A 25,214-nucleotide genomic window follows, 5' to 3' on the forward strand; every position below is an offset into this window, starting at 1 on the left:
TTAATGACATTGTTTGTGCTTCAATTATTGATATTTTTACTGTGAATGAAATTTTATTGACAAATATATAGCCTATTATTAGCAAAAATCAAGTGCACCACTCATTTAATAATGATTTTGGAAAAAAATGTTAATTTTATGAAAATTCTCTCTGTCGACGTAATAATTTTCTAGTCGCAAACTCAACTCAATTTGTTCTAAATAATGTAGTATATAATATCTTTGTACTTTTCAACTGTAAATATCACTATATGTGCGGTATTTCATATTATCAACTCATCTAATGTCAGTATTTCGAATTACTATCATTTCGAAATGGCGTCATTCTATAAAATAATTTGGTATCAATAGCAAGCATTTCAACGTATGAAACTGTTAAGAAACACTTAGTTCTAGGAGTGATGCTATTGCGGCTGAGCCGGACTACTTCTAAAGCAATAGATTCCTACAAACTGCTTGTATGCAGATAGGATTGGATAAATATTATATATCAGGATGTTTTGGCTAAAAAGCTTCTTCCATCGATTATAAAGGCTAAATTTCGAAAAGGAGTTTTGAGCTAGTGATTTAAAGGTATATATACATGGTGCGCCACTCAAATCGACACATTTTAATCATTAATAAATTTTTTCTGTTTTTAGTACGAAAAAAACTGAAACTCGTCTGAATAAACCACTTTTCTTAATTTTTTCCAATGACCAATATTATACGACAGTATTAGGTTATTGGGACGCTAGTCAAATAAAACTGACAAATTATACTTCCTTACACATCTAAAATCAATGTCAGCTGGTTCTTCTTGAATGCTGCATTTTATTCTTGGCAGCAGCAAATATATATTTGCGGAAGCAGTTTGATTTTATAACAGTTATTTTATTGGTTTGGAATTGTAGTAAATATACCATACTATAAAATAGTTGAGAAATTATCATGGAAGTGACAATATGGTAATAAAAACAAAATTGTGTATGAAAGCATTTCAATAAAATAATTTCATTGAAGCTACAGAAATCAGTTATTAAGTGAGCTTGAAATAGGTTTATAAAGATCATACAAACCTCGCAGAAAAGTGCCATAAATCTTGCTACAAAACAATTCACTTTCATAGAAAAATATGTTTGATAAATTAGTTGTAAAAACGTTTCTGTGATAATTTCCTGACTATTTTATAACGATTTTTCAATTTAATTTTAAAATTGTTTCTATGACAAATTTATAAAACACTTTTATCTACAATTAGCATTCTGGAAGTAATTATAAAATACCAACAAAATAAAACTGTTAGAGCTCCATGAAATTATAAAACTTGGTTGGGTTATTATATAGTTACCAGAGTCTAGTATAGATGTTCCCGAACTTCAACAATATGTAATCCCTTACAAGAGTAAGAATCAGGGCAATCGATAATGTGAATATTAAAATACGACTTCACATGAAAAGCCATATACAAAGATTCATGTTCTATTATGGTCCAAAACTGTTCAACCTACTCCCAGTAGAATTGAAAACAAATAAAATAATGAATACATTCAAATATACCCTCAAGTGATTCATAATCAAGAAATCAAAAAAATGAATAAATCTCCTACATCGAATAACAGTTCCTATCGTTTGTAGCTTTTTTTATACAAGCAAATACTGAACGTAAAGCTACACTAAAGTTCATCATAAATTGATGATGATTCAATTAGGTAACTCGTATCTGAGTTATGGAACGACCGTTCCCACGGATTGCTGCTCTCACGGAAACATGATCTGCTGACAGCGGTTTTCCAAGAAATCCTTATCTGGACTTGCGAGGCGACGTTGATCATTTTAATGTTCATTTTTATTCATTCTATTTGTAACTCTTGATAGAGAAAGTCGTTTTCAATTGTACATTTATAAAATAAATATTTTTTAAAAAACACAATTCTCCGTTCAAAGTATTTAATTGGCGCAGTCGGTAGGATTTGTGCAGTGCGTTAAAAGTAATTTTTCGCGACTTGGAGTGTCTACTTCTTAAGCACAAATTCGAAAAATCGTGATCCATCGAGGATTGTACCGGACGGACCAAGAAACGACCCTACTTCTGGAGGCTACAAAGAATCATTGGAGGAGGAACTGGAGACTACAAGATTTTGGACCACCAAAATAACTGTAAGTGCCAAATTTCCTTTTCGCCTTTACTGAACCCTCTGCATAAGGATTTCGGTGAAGATAATTTAGGGCAGTTCATTGCGAACAAAATCGGTGTCTATTCTAGACGAGTAATTTAAGAAGAAAAAAAAAATCAATTTTGTGAATTTTTGTTAAGAAATTTCAATAAATCCGAATCTGAAGTCAATAATACAGAATTATTGATTAAATATTGATTCATGAACGAACTTGACGATATTTTGAATAGACTAGGCAATTTATCAGTACAAGAAAATTCAGTAGTTAGCGAAAGTAATTCCGAACCTGAACTACTATTACCAATAATAACAATGGCTCCACCACAGCAACAGAATGTTCAAATGAACTGGGATCTTTTCAAGTCTCGACTTAATAACCTGAAACCTTTCGATGGTGACAGTAACACACTTAATAAATTTATTGATAGGTGCGATTCATTGATTAATACCTATGAAACATTCAACGATGCATCCTTGAACGAACATGTCTTTGAATGCATCCAGGAAAAATTGATCGGGAAAGCAGAATACATGGTTGGAAATCGACCAGAACTCAATACTTGGGCAAGTTTGAAAAATGCTCTGAAACAGTGTTTTTCTGACCGTAGGAATATAGATTGTCTCGTTCTGGAACTAACGAGGAGTCGACCTCATAAAGGTGAAGACTTACTCAGTTTCGGAAGTAGGTTGCAACTGATTAGAAGTAGCGTGGTACAGAGAATCAGTAATGATTCTAATTTGAGTAGAGAACAGAAACTTTGTCAAATAACACATTATGATAAGGTTGCACTTGGTACATTCATTGCTGGATGTACAGGTATTCTCAGAAATAATTTACATCTTAAAAACCCAAATTCTCTTGAAGACGCAATGGCGTATGTGAACGAATACGAAAATTTTGAAAAGTTATATGGCACCGCCCAAGATAACTATAGAACCAAATTCAATACTCATAACAACAGACATACCCACATGACCAATGTCCCAACGAACACCACCGTTCAACAAACAATACCAAATCAATCACAGAGACAATTCAATTATCCCAACACCAATTTTTCGAACCCAAACTTCTCTCCGAGACCCATTTGGCCCAATCAACCAATAAATGTCCAACCCAGGCAACTACCACCCCGAAAATATCCTACTAATCGACAAGTGTTTGGTACCCCTCAAAATGTCTTCAAACCCAAACAAATTCCTTCAAATCAACTGCCAAAACCTGAACCCATGTCGACTACTTCTAGAAACCCCACTAGGATGTCCCACCAACAAATTCCTCAATACCGGCAAGACCCCAGGACCAACTTCAGAACGTAATATGGTTCAAACCAATTCCAAAACCAACCACGATTCTTCCAACAGAATCAAAACCCAAATTTCATATCAGAGAAATTATTTTCAAATGAATATGAAAACCCGATTGATTTTTATGATCAACCTACCAACCAATATCAATATTACGAACACCCCAATACAGACGAAAGCCCTGATCAAGGCAATAATTTCGAAAATGAATTCGATCAACAACCACCTTGTATCTCGAACGATGACATTTTAGACCCTGACGAAATCGCAAATTTTCAGACGGCGAGCCAACGAGACCAATCGACCTAGCTGAAATTAATCTCTCATGCAATAATGCCTTACCATATGTAGAAACCAAAAACCCAAAATTAAAACTACTTATCGATACGGGAAGCTCTCGATCGATAATCAAACCTTCGATAATTGAAAAATTATTTCCAGATAAAATATATCACTCCAATACCATTATAAAAACGGCAACTGGTTGTCGAAAGGTCAGATATCAAGCTTCAATACCAGCCTTTTCTGAATTCAATACGGATTATGAAATTGATTTCATCTTATTCGATTTTCATGACTATTTCGATGGCGTTTTAGGACTGACAGATCTAATAAACATGAACCTCAATATCGATTTGATTAATAAGAAATTGATAGGAAAAAATACTGAAATACCTTTCAAATTCAGACAACCTTCAGATTTCAGTGTTTCCTTTTCAGTTAACCCACTGGAAAAGATGATAAAAAATCTGCCAGTGAGTGTGTACGAAGGCGAAATTTTGACAATCGAAGGAACTATGAATAATCTCATTATTCCCCAAATATTGACTTTTGCCAAAAACGGATATGCCCCGATTGAAATTCAAAACCCCACCAATAAAACGATTTCAGTAAAATTACTTGAACCCCTACCTGTCACCCAATTTGTATCCTCGACATACGAAATATTCACCCTCGAATCTTTCACAAACCCCGACAGACAGACAGATGACCATTCCGTATCAAACGAAGCCGACCTGAATATCGCAGACTTAATTCGCATTGACCACATGAATTCAGAGGAAAAGACCGCTATAATCAGAGTATGCAAAGAATATTCGGATATCTTTCTCAAACCAGGAGATGAGTTGACATTTACTTCAAAAATCAAACATGAGATAAAGACTACAGATGAAATACCGGTACACACCAAATCATATAGGTATCCATACGTTCACAGACAAGAAGTCCAACGTCAGATCAACGATATGCTTGAGAAAAATATCATACGACCCAGCTGTAGCCCGTGGTCGTCCCCCATTTGGATCGTGCCCAAAAAACTCGATTCATCTGGTAAACAAAAATGGAGAATAGTTGTTGATTATCGTAAAATCAACGAAAAAACTATAGATGATCGATACCCAATCCCCAATATTAATGACATATTGGATAAATTGGGACGTGCTCAATATTTTACCACCCTCGATCTGGCCAGTGGGTTCCACCAAATTGAAATGGCCCAAAATTCTATCGAAAAAACCGCATTTAATGTGGATCATGGTCATTATGAGTACTTGAGGATGCCGTTTGGTCTCAAAAACGCACTATCAAGCTTTCAACGAGTAATGGATGAGGTCCTCAAAGACTTGCAAAATAAAATCTGCATGGTCTACATGGATGACATCATTATTTTCAGCACTGGACTTCAGGAGCACATTCAAAACCTCAAATTGGTATTTTCCAAATTGCGAGAAGCTCGTTTGAAAATTCAATTAGATAAATCGGAATTTCTTCGAAAAGAAGTCGAATTTTTAGGACATGTGATTACACCGGAAGGTATCAAACCTAATCCCCTAAAAATCACGGCTATCAAAAATTTCCCAATTCCAAAGACTCAAAAAGATATAAAATCATTTTTGGGACTATTGGGCTATTATCGGAAATTTATTAAGAATTTCGCCAGACTCACAAAACCCATGACCAAATGTCTTAAGAAAAATGAAAAAGTAGAGCACACGAAAGACTTTATTGATTGCTTCAATACATGCAAATCAATACTTATGTCTGAACCTGTTCTAGCATATCCTGACTTCGAGAAACCATTCGAACTGACCACGGACGCCTCAAATTTCGCAATAGGCGCCATATTATCCCAAAATGACCACCCAATATGCTATGCCTCCCGGACACTGAACCCAGCAGAAGTCAATTATTCGACAATCGAAAAAGAACTTCTTGCCATCGTCTGGAGCTGTAAATATTTCCGGCCCTATTTATTCGGTCGAAAGTTTACAATATTTTCCGATCACAAACCTCTTCAGTGGCTCTTTTCATTGAAAGAACCCAACTCTAGGTTGGTACGCTGGCGTTTAAAACTCGAAGAGTTTGAATACGTCATACAGTATAAAAAAGGCAAGTCAAATCAAGCAGCTGATGCCCTTTCTAGAAACCCTTCCAACGTCGATTTGAATGCCCTTGAAACTTTATCCATTCAAAATAATCCAGGTGACGTCGACGAAATAATCAGAGACATATTGACAAATCCCGAAGAAATCCCTGAATTGGACGAGACCGTTCTCCAAATTATCGAACCCCCGAGAAATCCACAGAAAATCAATATAATTTCTGACATTCAAATCATTCCTCCAAAAGAAAAAGAAGAAAATTCTGACTCAGAAACTGTTCACACTTCACTTGAGGACCCTATATGTAATATTCCCATTTCAGAGCGGGCTATAAATACATATAAAAACCAGTTAATCATCACACTTGGGGATATAGAAAAATTGAAGTGCAAGATCGAAAAAGTTTTTGAAAATTTTCGGTCATATGTCACACTACCGAGAAAAAACATCAAAAATAACATCGTCAAATTACTCAAAGAATACATTGATCCAAAACAAACGTACGCACTTCACTTTAAGGACCCTTCATTGCGAAGGCTTTTCAGCAATACGATTCAATACCTTTTCAAAAATTCCTCTTTCAAAATTGTCGAATGTCCCACATTCGTTACTGATGTAGAAACATCAAATGACCAAGAGGAAAAGCTTCAACTTTACCATACGAAAAAAACGTGTCACAGAGGTATCAATGAAATGAAACAATCTCTGAGTTCACGTTTTTATTGGCCTAAAATGATTGATGATATCCAAAATTTTGTCAATAACTGCGGAATATGTCAAAAGAATAAATATGATCGAAATCCCCCAATCATAAAATTCAATCTCACTCCTACCACTTCAAAACCATTCGAACATATTCATATCGATACATTCACGATATCGAACGAAAGTTTTACTACAATTATCGATTCCTTTTCTCGATATGGTCAAGCATACCCCTTAAGAGCCCTTACCGGTGTCCTAGTTCTCGAAAACCTTCTCAATTTCATTTCTCATCATGGATTACCGCTAAAAATTACCACTGACTCTGGTACTGAGTTCAAAAATAAAGAACTAGAAAACTTTTGTAAATTATATCGAATAGAACTTCATTATACAACTCCCAAAAATAGCAATTCCAATTCCCCTGTGGAGAGGTTTCACTCGACCTTGATCGAACATTATCGATGCTTGAGAGAGGAAAACAAGAATCTTTCCCCTGAGCAATTAATGAAACGTGCCCTCCTAGGATATAATAACTCAATTCATAGTGTCACAAAATTCACCCCGTTCGAAGTAGTGAAAGGTCACATCAATAATACGAATCCATTCGATCTCAGTGATCATATCATTATTTCAGAATACGTTCAAGCCCATAAAGACACTACTCAAAAATTGTACCAATCTATACAACAGACAAACCAACAAACCAAAGAAAAATGTATAGAAAAGAGAAATGAAAACCGAGATGAACCCCCTGATTTTTCTGATCAACAAGTAGCATATATCAGGACCAAAGCACGACAAAAAGACCGACCCAAATTCAATAAGACTAAAATACTCAAGGAAACAAAAATAAAGTTAAAAACCAACAAAGGAACCTATCACAAAAATATTGCCCGAAAGCCCATGACTAACAAAAAAACTTTGTTACAGGGAACTGACGAAAATGAGGTTACCAACCCTGACCCTAATACTTCACGTACTTCAAGTACTATGTGACGAAGACATTCAAATCAATACCATTCATAACCCCATTCTTCCCATACAATTAGGCAACGCCAAAATTATCTATAGTAAACATACATTTCTTTACTACATCGATTTGAGTCCAATTATCAATCAATTGAATAACTTAAAAATATATTTCAGTATAATCAAAAATAATTTCAATAAGGAAAACGTTACCAATCCAATTTCCTACCATGGTCTATCCGAAAATATGCTTCAGAGAACTGAATATCTCATTCAAACAACTCAGACAAAACTAGACAACCTTCAACCACATATTCGTGTTAAACGTGGCATGATCAATGGAATCGGCAAAATCAATAAATGGCTTTTCGGAACACTTGACGCTGATGATGGAAAGCGTTACGATCAAACCATTGCAATATTGGAAAAAAATCAAGAAAATATCATTCACGAATTGAATCTTCAAACCTCTCTATCAAAACAATTAATCAATCACTATAATCGAACCATTCGAACGCTCAATTCAAATCAAGAAGCGCTCGAAAACAGCTTGAAAACATTCCAGTTTGCCATTCAAAAAACCATTGTCGATCTCAAAAATTATATCAGTTTTCAAGGTGTACTTTCTCAGATCATTTTGGACTGCCAAAATATCATAACATTCATTGACAACCTAGAAGACGCAATTACCTTCGCAAAATTGAATGCTTTGCATAATTCAATTATATCCAGTTCAGATCTGGAAGAAATGATAAAATACTTGAGTCAAATTTACGATGAAAGCGAAATTCCAAAATTCGAAAATATTTTGTCATACTATCAATTCTTTGGCACACAAGTTACATTTTCGAACACGAAATTGATTTTCTCAATTCATGTTCCAATTATCAGAAACGAAATTTTTATGTTTTATCACCTGTACCCCATCATCCAAAACCACCATATTTATGTCCTCAAATATCCCTATTTGGCACGAGCAGCTTCGAAAAATCAATTCGAATCAAACCTGTGTCCATTATTGGAGGAAACATATTTCTGTATAGAAGACTACTACCCACAGGACCAGTGCACAACCCAGCTGATTGAAGGCAATATCACAACAAATTGCCAACCCATTCCAATCAACGTAGGCGAATCCATAGCCGAACAAATCACCCAAGAGGAAGTGCTGATCATTCCCGTACGAGAAGAAAGAATTTTCTCAAAGTGCAGAGCTGATCGATATATCGAAGTTAGCATCCCCACACTCGTCAAAATACCCAAATCATGTGAAATCCGAATAATCCATAAGACGTTTTCCAACAACATGAAAATTCAAAAAGGAAAACCTCTGATTCTGCCAAAAATCCATATCAACAATGTGGAAACCCCGAATGGCTACGAGACGCAAAACTTCTCCAAACTCAACTTAAACGAAATGTACGAGCTCCACAACTTGGCAGGACAGTTGTCAACAGTGAAAAAGATCGACGTAGTCGATAACACCAACAACACGTTGATCGTCGGAATCATCTTCGGATCGATCATACTGATACTGATTCTGATCGTACTGATCAGAAAGAAGATCATACCCAAATGGCTTCGCTCTAGGAAGACGAAAAAGGACGATAATACCCCGGAAATCGAAATGGTTCCTTCCAGACAAAAATGACTCCGTCATTTTTGAACTCAAGGAGGGAGGAGTTATGGAACGACCGTTCCCACGGATTGCTGCTCTCACGGAAACATGATCTGCTGACAGCGGTTTTCCAAGAAATCCTTATCTGGACTTGCGAGGCGACGTTGATCATTTTAATGTTCATTTTTATTCATTCTATTTGTAACTCTTGATAGAGAAAGTCGTTTTCAATTGTACATTTATAAAATAAATATTTTTTAAAAAACACAATTCTCCGTTCAAAGTATTTAATTTCTGCAAAAAATCTAAATCTGATACTATCCGCATAGTCTATCGATTCCCAATTGGAACGGCAATAAAAATAAGAGCACAGTCATAAACATTTCTTGCCTATGGCCCCTAGTCGCCCAGATAGTTAGTAAACGTACTATCATATTGAGTTGAGGAATAATTGCTCGGCTAGCTAGACTGGCTGAATACTAATATTTTTGTCCGTTTCACAATATTTCTTCATCAGTGCCGTGTGTTCGTGGGGTTAGGTGAGGTAGTGAATGGTTTTGCAAACCGATTTTTGAAAACTTTTTCTAGAGATCAATTACCCTAACACCAAACTGATACTGATACTCGACGCGCGTTTCGCTAACAAGGTAAACATCTTCAGGAGGAGCAAATTGATACTGAATCTAAAGACAAGGGTTAGCTGTTTATTTACCTAAAGTTTTTTGGTCCGATGTGGACTTTGTTTGTCAAATAATGATTATCCTAATTGATTTTTCGGTAATTAACGAGTGGAACCACTACCTGCAAATTAATTTGTCGGCTTTTTAATTTATTGTTGACAAATCAATTTGCAAATTCAGCAAAAGGAAAACTGTCAAACTTCACAGAATGCTATTGTGAATAGAATATGCGAGTTAACGAAACTATCTCGTTCGACAGTTCTTCGAGTCATTAAAATAGGGGATGTATTTATGGTATATACCAAAAAAATGAAGTACCAACCTTGGAAATGATTTGGTATAAATTACTTGACTGTCCCGATTACAATTACAAATCTTTAGAAACTCTACGAGGTGTCTTATTGTTTTGTGGTTTCAAGTATATAAAAAATTGAACAATCTGATGGTCATAATGGAATCGACACGCATTGTTCAACTCCGACAAGAATATTTGAGGCGAATGAAAAGCTACCGAGAATCCAGCAGATATATAATCTACCTCGACGAAACTTGGTTTGACATGATGTTGTCAAATATGGCTGGGTAGACGAAACCAAGTATTGCGTAATTCTAAAAAAGAGTATATTGTTGATTCGATGTGTGAAACACGTGGTCATATTCTCTTACGTTTGCCGCCATACTATTGTGAGTTCAATCCAATTGAAATGGTTTGGGTCACTACAGTATTCAAAGTCACCGACTTTGAATACTGTAGTGCTTGACAATATAAGGCGAGTGGTGAATGAAGTAGGTAATAGTGATGTGTGGAAGAACTTATACCACGTTATAAAAGAAGACAACAAATATTGTATGCAAAGTTCCATAAATCCGATCGTTATTCAACCCGATGATGATTCCACCTCATCCGAATATAGCAAAGAAGAATTTTGATTTTTCTAGCAATTTTGTTGGCCTCTATCATTTTGTAAATTTGTGTTTTCATTGTATTTTAGAGTTTTCGACTCGGAAATCAACTACCTTGAATTTTGAAGTTTTTCATAATTATCCATGGTGGAAAAATTCAGTTGAGATAACTTTTTCATGGGATGATCAATTGCTATGATTGTAACTACCACTGAAAAATAATATGCCGACGCCTATGTAGAGGCGGGGATTCCTTCTCTGAGCTGTTCCAATTGGTATTGGAAATACTATAATGTATTCATTTTTGCTTCAATCTGAACAAACGACTTGGACAGTTGAGTCCAGCAATGCATTTGTGGTTCAGCCCAGCACCACTGATGAGACGTATGGCAGTGCGAAACAGCACTGTCTGGTGTTGAATCAAATGCATTTGGGCTCTGGTTTCAACTTTAAGCTTGGCTGTGAGAGCTGCAGTGAAAGACACAGAACGAATCTTGTCGGCGGTGGATGTCGAAGGATAGCTTTGCAACTGACCGCCTTGAAGATACTTGTTTATCTTCAATATTCGAGGTTTGAGTTCTCTGTCGATCTCATAGGTGGTGTCTTCGTAAGGAGAGATATCATCGCCCCCGTCAACATACTCTCTGGCTTAAATAACTTTTGAAAATAATAATGATTTTGATCTTCCTCTGAATATACAATTATTTTCAGCAAGAAATGATATGATGAACTAAATTTATATATTTTGATTTTTCAGGCAACTTTAGAAAAACCAGCTAATATACCAGTTGTCCTTGCATTTCCAAGCGTACTTTATCAAACTAGGATAGGAGGATATCAATCGGAAATTTCTCTTCCTTTGGGAATGGTAGTAAACGCCGTCTTCAAAAACCAACATTGGTTGTATGTACAGACTCCACATGCTGAAGAAGGATATGTTAGTTACGCTGCCTGTTTGCCATTAGGTTAGTTTCTAGTTATCCGAAGATTCAATCAATGCATGGGTAAACTATATTTTATGCTATTTTTTTTGGTAAACTCTATATGTTCCACAGAACACGAAAATATATACCAATGTACTAATAACTAATAAATTGATGGATATAGCCGTTACTACGTGGTAGGAGATCATGAAAAATAAGAAATGAAACTTTCTGTTTTTTTACCACCTCTATTTGGACGCTGATAAGCAATACAATGTCAACCAATCCGTAGCAATTTTTAGAAAATGGCACGCAAAGTGTTCTTAACAATTTCAGATAATTTATACTGAGGCCTGTAACCAAACATGAAAATATTATATTTTCCTTCTTTTTGAACAAGTGAAGAATGAATTAGTGCAACAAAAATTACGAAAAATTGTGAGTGCATCGCAAAAAACACATTTTTTTATGTTGCTAAATGTAGTATTGGCTGTTAGTTTCTGAAAAACATGTTATGACATTTGACATGTTTTTGCTAAATATGAAATAGTGGGTTGCAATTTGACTGTCTTAATGTCAAGAAGCATAAAGCACTATTGCTCAATTGCTATTGGGGTGAAAATTTTAATGAAATAAATCATCAATAAAACACGTCAAACTACTACATCGTTTTAATGGGTTTATTTCGTGTAACGAATCTGAAAGAAATGAAATACTAATATTTCTCTTACATGAATAATATTCTTAATATCAAAATGAAAATGTTACAACAATTTTCTAGGTCTAAAATATGTTCAGAATCGTATAAATAAAATGTCAGTCTTGGTTTTCTTGTTCTACTTCCGAATTGTCTTCGATTTCAGCTCTGCCAAAACCTTCTGTATCATCAACAAAATCTTCTGATCGGACATTCTTTAAAAAGTTATAAAAAGGTTTCGCATCGACTGGAATCAGTTTCATAAGTCTTTCACTTTTGCAACTGATAGTTCACGACCATCAGGGTAAAGTATGGGGAGTTCCAACATAAAAAAATTGGGGTTAGATTTGCGAACTTTTCCACCTTTAGATATATCAATTATTCTTGTTTCCTCGTCTAGTTTTCTTTTCATATAAAGTTTCAAAGGATCACTTTTACGCATCTCAATTTCAAATGTTTGCATCCAGGATATTTTTTGTTTGTTTACATCTGTTTTCCTATTGGTGATGCGGTCCTGCATGGGCGCTACTGAAAGGAAATCTTCTTTACTCAGTCTGGTAACCGTGAATTTTTTTTACGGCGACAGTTTTCCATTACCGTGATGTAGTCTTCTGCTGTATATAGACGAATCTGTGTCTTTAAGGCGCATTCAACATCACCAAATTCTGAGTCATTTGGAGGGTAAGTATGGCCGTGTTGTAAAAATGTAAGTTTTATTTTTTGCAGTGATTTGTGATTATGGAGAATCAGCATCATTTTAATGCTTGTATTCTGGCCACTACATGAATCTGACCAAAGAATAAGTTTAGTAGTATTTGGTTTCAAATGCTCACTTATAAACTTTTGTATACAAGATCCTACATCCTGTGTGCCACGACCAGCTTCATTCTCAAGCCATATGTAAAAAAACCCTTTCCAGTACTCCCACAATGTATACCTAAATTGTGTAGAATGAACTGTCGCTTGTAATAAACAATACTAGTTGGTAATCGCGGCAAGCAATGCGTCTTTTCCAGGTCGAAAGTGAGAGTCTCCAATGAAATATCTGATTTAGAACAAGCCAAGTCTTTCTTTATTTGGTCTCTCAATTCATAAGCATGATCTAAATGTTCTTTATGCTCGTTTTCTAGTAACACCCTGTGTTCACTGGTTGCCCATGTTTTGCTTGCTGTGTAACGGTCACAACGGAAACATGTGTCTTTCTGTGGCTTTTTGAATCTGAGATTGAAATCTCTATAAAAACACTGTTTGAATCTCGAAATACTAACAGGATTTTCAAATTTTTCTTTGTAAAGGTCATACAAGAGCGTTAGATTTAGGTTCGGAGCTAAGAAATTTGCTGTCGTAGTGTTCCTACCGTAATGAGAAATATACTTAGGGAAACTTGCAATGAATTGTTTTATTTCTCCTAATTTGTCTTGTGAAATTGCATTTTTACCTCCAGAATGAACACCTCTGTTGTCGTTTATAGAAGCGTGGCGATCTGAATTTATTTAAGGCAAAATCAATCCTTGATTGACTTATGCTGAGTGTGTTTAGAAATTCTTTTTTACAAATTGAGATATTAGCCAAACGGTATTCAGTAACTGAATAGCTTCTCTTCGTTTTTGATTCGATAACGCTTCCTTGCAATATTGCACATCTTGCTTCATAGGACCCTGAACTCCAGAATCTTTCGAACTCGCTCTTGCGTTGTTCCACAATGTTTCAGTACATTTGAGAGGACATCTACAGTGATAACTGTCTCCATTGATTTTTTTTTTGCATTTACTGTCGTTCCTTTTGCACTGATATATTCTACATTAGTGTTCGTCTTTTGTTTTCTTATGCTCCTGTTTTGATCAGAATATATTCTTTTACGCCCTTTTCTAGGCCTTTCCCTCTCAGACAGAAGTGGCCCTTCTTGCTCATTATTGTTATTTTGTGGTATAAAATCAGGGTCCTCAAAATTGGTACAATCTTTCACTTGGTTACTTGCTCCACTCTCTCCATTGCTGGTATCGTGAATTACCGGTAGAAAATCAGCTACATTCAAGAGGTTTTCAGCTGTTTGATTAAGTTCTACTGTGTTGGGTTCATCTGGTGTTTGTTTGCTAGATGTAAAGAAATGGTCAATGGCTTTGGCTAATGGAGTTGCTGGATCTAGTATAATTTCGTTGGGCTCTGGTGGGGACGTTTCTATACGGTCAAGAAATTCAATCACTGGTGAACTGGATACTGTTGTATTCTCAGATACAATGTTAGAAAATAAATCACTGCACTCGGAGTTCTGATATGTGAGGCGGCAATTATTATGCAGAGGAGTATATGCAGGTGTAATTGCTTCCACAATGTTTGCCTCATGAACGAAACCTATCTCATTTCATGGAATTGTAACTTCATGTTGTGAGTGATACAGATCTTCTTTCGAAAACTCCTCGGTAGGACTAGCAGGGACTTCATCAGAGATGAACGTTTGTTTCATGTCGTTTTGTGTTGGTGTTGTCTCGGAAATTTGTTGTTGCGATGTTTTTTATTTTCATTTTTCAAATATGCATCTAATATGTCTGATGGTTTTTAAAATCGTAATATTATCAACACAAAAAAAAAACTACTTTTCGAGTCCTGAAGAAGAATTTAATTAAATTCGAAACGTCGGCAAGAATACAATTGTTTTTTTTAAGAAAAAATTGATCCCGTTGCCCAACCAACCCCTTTTCAGACATCATATCAATTCTAATCAAGTAGAAGTCGACCATGGGGACCGCAGGGGTCTATATTTGGTCATGTACTCTTTACGAATTGCACTAGTTCGGACTTCCATTGTCTAATATATAAAATTAGTTGAATTCCCTGAAACAACTAAAGAAGAAGAATTAAAAATGAATAGCTGAAAATAACAATTATATTAAGCAAAAAAACCTGAAATGAAATAATAGTGAAATAAAAGTAAAAGTGAAGTAAAAGTAGATCAATTGAACAAAAAAATAAAAATGAAAATTAAATAAAGAGTTGAGAGACTCCAAGCCAAGTTACTTCACGACGTTTCGATTGTCAGTATCTACAATCGTCTTCTGGTGATGACTGGACTGATTCCTCCGAGAGATGACTATTTATGGGTCGTTCGAGAACTTTCACTTATCCCCGCTTTCCATTTTTTCCGCTTCACTGGTTCAGTGGGAGATGGCCGTTTGGCGGGAGTTGGCCATTTTTCGCCTGATGATGGGTTTCCTTATGTTGCGTATCTCTACGCTAGCTTGGCTGAATACGTTGTCGGACAACATGTATGCGACTTCCTTGAATTTTCTCCTAAGCCAATGTGCCTCTCTGTATGATCTCAGCTTGGGAACATTCGATGTTGTGTTGATGGGTCCAAACATGGTTTGCTATTCATGATTTGCTGGGTTCACCTTGCTGTGTGTGTTTTTTGTGCTCGGCAATGCGAACATTCAATGGCGTCTTAGATTCACCAATATAGGATTTTCCGCACTCACAGGGTATCCGGTAAATGCAATTCTTGGAATCGCAGTCCGCGTTTGGTGGCCTGGTTTTCGTGATGCTGCTACGAATAGTGTTACCGGATCTGAAGCAGGCTCTGATGTTGTAGTTGGAACCAATTTTTCTTATCCTCTCCGATAATCCTCTGATGTAGGAAAATGCAAGCACTGGTTGTGACGGCTTCTCTTTCTTGCGAGACTCCTGCTGTCTTTTAGCCAAAGTCTTTTCTACCATCGCTTTGGAGTAGCTATTCCGTTGAATAGCTACTCGAGACCTTCCTTCGTATTACAGAGCCCAAAATCACGGTCTGATAGAGTCTAAGTTTCTTGTAGGTTTCTTCAATGGCCAAGAAACCTCGAGTCTGGTTGAGATATGTTGACAACACCTTCATAATATGGAACCATGGGAATACTGAACTAGACGCCTTCCTAAAACACCTCAACAGCGTGAGACCTTCTATCACTTTCATAATGGAGAAGGACATCCACAACGAATTGTCATTCTTAGACGTTTTGGTGAAGAGAACCGACACTAAGTGGGAAACATCTGTATACCGAAAACCCACTCACACGGGACAGTATCAGAACCACGAATCTATTGACTAAAAAAGGAATCATCAAGACTCCATTAGACCGTGCTTTCGGGCTCTGTAATACGAAGGAAGGTCTCGAGAAGGAAGTAGACATCATCAAAAATGATCTTAAACGGAATGGCTACTCCAAAGCGAACAGCAAACCTCCAAAGACAGCAGGAGCCTCGCAAGGAAGAGAAGCCGTTACAAACCAGTGCTTGCACTTCCCTTCATCCTACAAAGGAAGGAAGCAATCAAATTTGAAAACTAACTCTATACAAAGATATTGGCAATTCAGAACACACACATCTTCCCAATAATTGAAAAAAAATGGACCAAGCAGGTACAACAATTGGCATTCCATATTCAGTCCTATTATATGAATACAAAACGTCAGGGTGCTTGGCTGAATACTTTACCTGTTGAATCTTTCGGAACACTATTAGACGATGCATCTTTCAGAATAACAGTAGGACTTAGGATAGGTTTATCTATTTGTGTGCCTCATACGTGTGTTTGCGGTAGGTTGATGAGAAAGGTACGCATGGTTTGAGTTGCAGGAGAAGTGCAGGGCGTTCATCTCGACATCACCAGGTGAACGACATATTAAAACGAGCTATGGTGTCATCGAATGTTCCTGCAATCCTTAGGTACCAGTCGAGATAATGGTAAACGATCAGATGGTATGTTTCTCATACCATGAAAATACGGTACACCTGTGGTATAGAACTTCACTTGCGTTGACACGGTCGCGACTTCCCATCTAGCCGAAAGTTCGAAGTCTGCTGGAACTGCAGCATTGTCTGGCGAAAAATTAAAACAAAAATAATACCAAAATCTTGGTGACAACTATCTGGTCCATCCAGTAGCTTGAAACTGTTGATGTTTATGACTCGGAGTCTCTGTTATTTGCTCATGAACTCGGAAGGAGAATAGGCCAAGCAACGAAAGATTGCCGTTCTACCTCTTTTTTGATAGAAAGAATTAGTATTGCTATTCAACGTGGTAATGCTGCTTCGGTCTTTGGAACTATTCCTCCTACACATAATTTTGATGACATCATGCATTGCCCTCATTTCAGTACGAAACAAGCCGAGATATGTGTGTATTCATCAGTTTCCTATCAAGGTTAATTCGCAAGTGATTGATCCACCTTCTTTTCTTTCAGAGCGGACAATGAACTTAGGTCAATCTTGCCCCCTCCCCCAAATATGAGCTACAGTCCTCGTTGTTCTGGTTACTTTTCAATAGAAAAGCTTCATGAAGCAAGAGCCGAATCGATCCTTCTACGAAACCCTTCAATTCGATTACAGCTTGAGAAATGGTTCTAATACAGATTCTGTGAAACATGTTCTTCCTTACGAATCAGTAGACGGTTGTTCTTAAAATTTTGCTAAGAAAATTGGATTAGATAATTTAGGTAACACTTGCTACATGAATAGCATTTTACAAGTGCTGTTCATGACGAAGAATTTCAAAAACGGGATTTTAACGATGAACGAGAACGAGAATGTTTCATATTTATTCACCAAACTCAAACAATTGTTCATGGAGTCTTTGAAGTCCACTATATTCATGAAAATATAAACGATATACTCCATAATTGTGGTAGGTATCTCTCATGACTACACGAGCATTCGAAACTATAAATACAACAATTTTGTGTTAAAAATTTCACAAAATAGGTTCACGAGGACCCATTATAAGGTGGATTCATTTATACATGACTGAGCAAATAATTGGAGTAACAATAAATGAGACAGTGACTCAGACGAATCACAGGCCGAAATCGGCATGCCCTCCTGGAAGAAAAACTAAAACTAACCCTAGTAATCAGTAGCTTCACAGTATGGTGCCAAAAAAACACCTAATTAATGATAACACCAAAGCAATTTCTGTTGAATTCATCAACAAGTATGACAAACTTTGAATCAAAATATAGATTCAGATTTCTTGACACTCTCACCCAAAGCAAGTCCAGACAGCAGAATTAATTTTAAAGAACATGGCAATTTCCTCTGCAATAAACTCAATAAATTGTTCTATGCATTTACGACTTTGAAAAATAACTTTTACCAAGTACATCTGTTTGGAGATAATCTGTGAAAAAAGTAAGAATGTTTGTTATTCAAAAGAGGTTCATATAGTCTAATTCACATGTACTTTTTTTTGTAACATTTTTCAACCCCGTGCAAAAATTACGACCAAGGTGTCATTCGATTCGTATTTTTCCCTAGAAAGTTTAAGGATAGGTCCGAAAACGCGCCGATAAAAAATACAGAATGGGGCTTTAGTTTTTTCTTAATATCTCGGAAAATTTTCAAAATTTTGTAAATTTGAAAAAAGATTTGAAAAGATCAATGCATTTGCGTAAAAAAGGTCCAAACTCCCGAAACTGTAACTCGATTATTTATAATTTTTACAAAGCCCTGAAAATAGAGCCAAAAGCGGGTAGTCTGGCTTCCGCGCGCCTTTCGTCACTCTGACATATTAAATGTAAATATTAAGGAATGAAAAAATCCATGTAATGTTGGGATACATTGATAAACAATAATTCGCAGTCAAAAAATTTTCATCCCAATTTTAACGTTAATTATAAATTTGTTAATTAATAACTTTTTCTGAATTGAAAGTTAATATAAAAATCCCTATAATTATTAAACTAAAACCCTGGCATTTTTTCCTTTGGTGAAGTTATCCTTAATAGACAAAAAATAGATTACCGTTGCCAAAATAAAAAAAATTGTTATTTTCTATTTCTTTATTGACAATTGAAAATTATAATTTTCTATTGTTTCGATGTCTCATGGCTAAAAACTAATTGATAATTTTTTTTTATTTTTACAGCTATTGTTAATAAATTTATTATAAACAAATACATTGTTTATAAGCAATTCGAATTTTTTTTTGCATTATGTTAATGGAAAAAAAACATGATTTAAACAAAAAATGGTTTCTTAAAAAAATTTCTTTGTTGCTAAAAAATGCGTTTTTTAATTAGCAATCGTTATTTGCAACTAAATATTAAAATTAAGGAACCGTTTTTTTAAAATCATAAATTCTATTGTTCTTTGAAGTTTTCAAAAAACTTTTTTTAATTCTTTATTCAATTGTTTATTTAAAAAAATTTTGTTATAAACAATTTTTTTTCAATACTTTGTTCTATAATAAAAGTAACTATGTGTTTTTTGCAGCAGTGATGATAAATGACCCAAATATAATAAAGACGGCTCTTGTCTATGAACTTGCTCCCTTCCCGATGGCTTTATTTGATGACAAGGGTATCATTCGAGAGTTTAAAAAATCGGAATTGTATGACATACTGAAAACTACGACTTTTTGTTTATCTGATTTGATTGGCTGTACGTTTGTTGTTTGATGGCGGTTTTCTGTTACATAAAGTACCATGGAAAGAAAAGAAAACTTTTGGTGAAATAATTAGTGATTATAAATCTTACATTTTTAATCATTTTAACAACACAACGTCTATTATTTTTTATGGCTACGAAGAAAATTTTCGTAGTGTCAAATCATATTAAAGATTCAGAAGAGTTTCCAAAAAAGTTGCTCCTGAAATCACCTTTGAAATAGATATGAAGCTAACCGAAAAAAAAAGAATTGTTTTTAGCTAATGAAAGGAATAGTACGCTTATAGCCGACACAAACTTAATAATCAAATAAGCTATAGAAGATGCTGATACACTAATTATTCAAACAGCCATAGACCTTGCCGAAAAAAATCCAGATGAAAAAATTGTTGTAATTGGGACTGATGTAGGTCTTGCTGCTTTATTGATAGCTTTGACACCAGAGAATTCAAATATTACAATGTGGAAACCACGAGCATCTACCAAACAGTTGGATGTTATTTATGAAACCAGAAATAATAAGCACTTGAAAAATATCATTCTGTATGCGCATGCCTTTACAGGATGCGATACAACGAGCGCTATTTTCGGAAAACAATTGCTGGATATTATAGATAAAAATCCTCAGCTGATGCAATACGTGGAAGTCTTCTACAATCCCGATGCCTCTCGTCAAGATATCGAAGTAGCTGGAGAGCGAATTATGCTGGCCTTGTACGGTCAATTCGATACTAATTCAACATCAGGCGAGTGTCGTGTTTCTCGATTTTTAAGTATGATTGCGAAATCAAAGACTGCGATAAACTTAGCAACTTTACCTCCAACAACAATAGCAACACATTTACACTCATTTAGGACGTATTACCAAGTTCAGTTTTGGATTGGTAATTATAATTTGAATCCGAAAGATTGGGGTTGGATCAAATCTGAAACAATGTTCCTGCCGATAAAAACAAACGGAAAAACTGGCGCCTGACGACTTACTTAAGCTGGTTAATTGTGCCTGCATAAAAGAGTGTAATAATCGATGTGGATGTAAAAAAGCTGGTCTTCCTTGCTCATCTTTATGCAATAATTGTAAAGGTGAAACATGTTCTAACAGTACAAGGCCATCACTTGATGATGACAATGATGATATTGATATCATGATCGGTCGATTAAATGCTATCGACAGTAATCCCGATGGAAATGAAGACGACCTTAATGATTTATCAAGATTTTCCAGTAGGAGTTCAAGAATACTGTGAACCGATACTTGAAGAAGTCAAAGAGGAGGAGGTTCAAGGAACATCACGACAAGAAAATACGGAATAAACCACAGATGATGAGCCACCGCCACTAAAACGATCTAAAATATTACAAAAAAAAATTATAAAAATTATAAAAAACTTTTAACTGTACTGAACATGATTTAATAGATTTTAAAAATAACTTTCAGTATGTTTTTGATTTAGTAAATTACCTGAAAAATTTTTTTGACTGCGGATTATTGTTTATTGATGTATCCCAACATTACATGAATTTTTTCATTCCTCAATATTTACATTTTATATGTTTAAATAATTTTTTTTGTTTTCATGTCAGAGTGACGAAAGGCGCGCGGAAGCCAAACTACCCGTTTTTGGCTCTATTTTCAGGGTTCTGTAAAAATTATAAATAATTGAGATACAGTTTCGGGAGTCGGGACTTTTTTTACGCAAATTCATTGATCTTTTCAAATCTTTTTTCAAATTTACAAAATTTTGAAAATTTTCCGAGATATTAAGAAAAAACTAAAGCCCCATTTTTTCTTCACTTAATTGTTTATAATTTTTGTAATTTTTATCGGCGCGTTTTCGGACCTTTTCTCAAACTTTCTAGGCAAAAATACGAATCGAATGACACCTTGGTCGTAATTTTTGGACAGGGCTAAAAATGTCACCAAAAAGAGCTAAAACGAGTACATGTGAACCAGACTAATAAAATTAATCTTCGATCTAAAATATGATGAATCATGCAGAGAAACTTTTTACGGCAAAAAAGTCCTGACGTTATTTGGTATATATCTTCATGAATTGCTATGTCACATCCATTCAGATTTGTCATCCTTCACTCGATTTCATGAAATATACGATTTCCTTACTAGACAAAATAATGCAATTTATAGATATTTTGCACTCTTATGGTACGCCGAGGCAATTGCTTCCGACAAACTTTCAGAAAAGATTAAAAATCTTGCCGATCGCAAAAAGTTCAAACACAATTGAAGGTCTTTTTATACAGTTTTTAAATCATGAAGACAAGTGATTCATGTTTTTCATACTACTTTCAAAATTTGAATGTGCAACTTTTATACTGACCTGTCTTATGTATACAATGTCAAAAGACGAAATATAAGTATATTATTTTATCTTATTCAATCTCAATAGAGCCGAAAACAGCAAATACCTACTATATTATTTGTATAGTGGCACTATATTATTGTTAGTTATTCATAATAAGTAAGCACTTAGCAAGAGTCAACATGTTTCTGAATTAAGAAAAACACAAACACAATTACCCAATTACGACTTTTAGAGAAGAATTCCAGGTCCAGCTACTCTTCCGAAAATGGTTCAATAACGAAATATCCTTTTTACAGGAATAATTCCTCCTCCAGAAGATGACAAACCAACACCTTGTTGGGAAAAAAGTAACGATGTATTCCCCAAACCCTCTGGTAACATGACGGATACTGAAAAGCTGAGTTCAAAGTCCGACTGTGACGAAGGAGTTAGATGTAAAAATAGGTGAATATTATAAAAAAATCAGAGGTAGTTAGTCTTCTTTATGAAATATGACAATAACAATAAGCTGAGTTTTCGAAGTGTGTCCATTTATTAACTTATTTCTTGATTATGATTATTTATTTCGAAAATATTAATTTTCGTCAAGGATTCATTTAGTTTTACAGTTATTTTTACACACCTATACAAAAAAACACCCTCATTTCAATATCATACTACCTATAATAGCATTATTCATAATAATCATTTGGCACAGAAATTTTCGAATCGTTTCAAAGACATTTCGCCAAATTGACATCCCGATTGAAAAAATTGATTTTCTGTTTCATGTGATTTTTATTTGATGAATTCAACTGAATCAGTATGATATATCATTATATCAATGTAAATAGAGAAATTACGTTTGATATAATTCAATAACAAGTAAATTGATTTGTCAGTGTCCACTTTTCGATAAACTGATCATAAGAAAGACGAATTTCAGCTTTACACCTTGATCAAAGTTTACCGAATACTATAAGTTGGTTCACTCCAAGGAATTCGTTTGTCGGTACGGCTCAGGATTGCATTTTTTGCGATTTCCATAAATCATATCGCCGACAAACGATGTCCGGAAGCCGCCGGCCGCATGACAGTTATACGAGGGCAGTTCCTATTCGCGATATCTACAGGGGACGTTCCGAAGTTGAAACTTCGCTTGCTCGGTTGTATCAGACAATAAACAAAGATACGAAAGTAGTTGTTTGTCGATCAACTTCTAGAAACATGATAGATAAACTCATGAATAAATGATCTAAGAAACAGATCAGAGTGATTTACTGATGAAATGATAAACACGTTCAGGAAAACATGTTTTATTAACAAAAATAATACAATTATATAATGTTATATGTTTATAAATGATTTGAAATATTCAATTTTACATTGCATGATTTATGTTTCCTAACAATCTTCATGTCCTGGTTCATGAATTTTAAAGTAAAGTATATCCGAACTCTTGTATATATAGATATATAATAATCGAAGGGGAATTTTTGACATGGATGTGAGAAAAGAATTTTCGAATATTTTGTTTTCAAATACTGTCCAATTCCCTTCTCACTGCCGATTTTATCAAAATTTTCAATGAATATGTTTTCCATCTCTATTACATGGTCAACAATATCTCTTGATGGTACGGTTAATCCACCAAACGATGATTTGTCGGTACTGTAAGCCTTTAGCTTACAGAAAATTACATCTTGATCAAGAAGGTTTTCTGAGGATTTGCTAAAATGTATGCAAATGTCACACGAATGTTGCATGAGACATTTTTTCATGAGGTATCCTGTGACATAGACAAGAGCGTTTCCTTCGGGACTTTTAAGGTTCTTATAATCTCGAGTGAAAACCTTCAGAGGAGCATAGTTTGGAATGTCGGGTCTAGCAAGGATGTATCGACATTGTTCAGTTAATTCTGGCGTCAAACTTAACAAAACGTCATTAACATCATCCATACAATTAGCACCTTCACTAGAATCAAAATATTTCAAAGCAAATATTTTTTTGAAAGCTCTACAAAACTGTATGGGTGTTGGATTCTTTGCGTTGCCAGAACAATTTCTGATCTGTCCAAAAAAATTCTCCAAACAATCTTGATTCAAATTACACGTGAACAAATATTTATAATCGCGTTCTTTCAACATCTCCCACAAGGCAAAAACTGCTTTCAAAGTCAACTTCCACCCAAAAATGAATTTCAATTGTTTCGTGACATTTTTGCCATCGTGTTTTTTTACTTGGAGATTTTGAAACATGACATAGGCTTCTTGAAGACATTTCATCTGCTTTTCCGTTCCCATAAAAGCCTGACATTTCTCAAAATTGCTCGAATTCAATAAATCAAAAAGATCATTCATTTTTTTAATGAAATCAGCAGTAACTAATGCTTCCTTGGACAAAATATTGAAGTCAATGTATGTGTGCATAGCCACGGCTACAGAGTGACTCAAAACTTGGGAAGCCAACTTGACTTTCATTTTTTGAAAATTATTTGGATACATGTGGTCATTATTAAGTTTAGGAGCCAATTTATATTGTTTAGTTCTATCATAATTATACATTGTTTCTATGTAATTGTTTCTTGTTTCTCCACCCTGAAGTAAAAACTGATAGGAAAACAAATTGTTTCGTGTCGACTTCAGTAAGTGCGGGATATCAAACAAATATACAAGTTTATGATCGTCTATCAGAAATATGGGATTTTCGTCTGTAACATTCAAAGTTTTCACCAACTTCTGAAAATTTGAACCCTGATCGGAAACCACCCCCATGACATTTAGGCCTATACTTTTGCATCTTCGTACCGTTTGGAACAAAATATCTTTCAAATCATCAGAAGTTGCTGATGTCTTATAGAAAAAGTATGCAAGTGGTATTTTCCAATTGCTTGCCAAACCTCTGACCATTACTGTTAGAGCACTACTTGCTATGTCAGTAGAGGTCCCATTCAAACTCGTTTGGAAACCTACTATTTTGTCTCTGGAAATATCATAATAAAGATGAGATTTCAAAGATATTTCGTCTAGGCATAAAATACAATCTCTTTCTTTCTCCTTCATGAGCCCAATCCTGAATTCAATAACACGAAAAATAAAATCGTTGAAGCCTGGTTCAACAATCCAATTTTTCGTGAAACGATGAAGTGTACT

The 25,214-nt window shown here is 35.1% G+C and overlaps 1 protein-coding gene across 2 annotated transcripts in view; it reads left to right on the top strand.

Annotated features, from left to right (window-relative positions):
- Window positions 1-25,214, top strand: part of LOC111515123 (uncharacterized) — a 108,310-nt gene that overhangs the window by 79,167 nt on the left and 3,929 nt on the right. For both annotated transcript variants that reach the window (XM_074170246.1, XM_074170245.1), the window contains exons 4-5: window positions 11,481-11,688; window positions 22,380-22,527. In XM_074170246.1, the coding sequence (XP_074026347.1) occupies window positions 11,481-11,688; window positions 22,380-22,527 (356 nt within the window). The remainder of the gene's footprint in view (window positions 1-11,480; window positions 11,689-22,379; window positions 22,528-25,214) is intronic.

The sequence above is a fragment of the Leptinotarsa decemlineata genome, unplaced genomic scaffold (assembly GCF_025532065.1).
Source record: "Leptinotarsa decemlineata unplaced genomic scaffold, Ldec_3_MD MMD2_P_RNA_scaffold_7, whole genome shotgun sequence".
In the NCBI taxonomy this organism is placed as follows: Eukaryota; Metazoa; Arthropoda; class Insecta; order Coleoptera; family Chrysomelidae; genus Leptinotarsa; species Leptinotarsa decemlineata.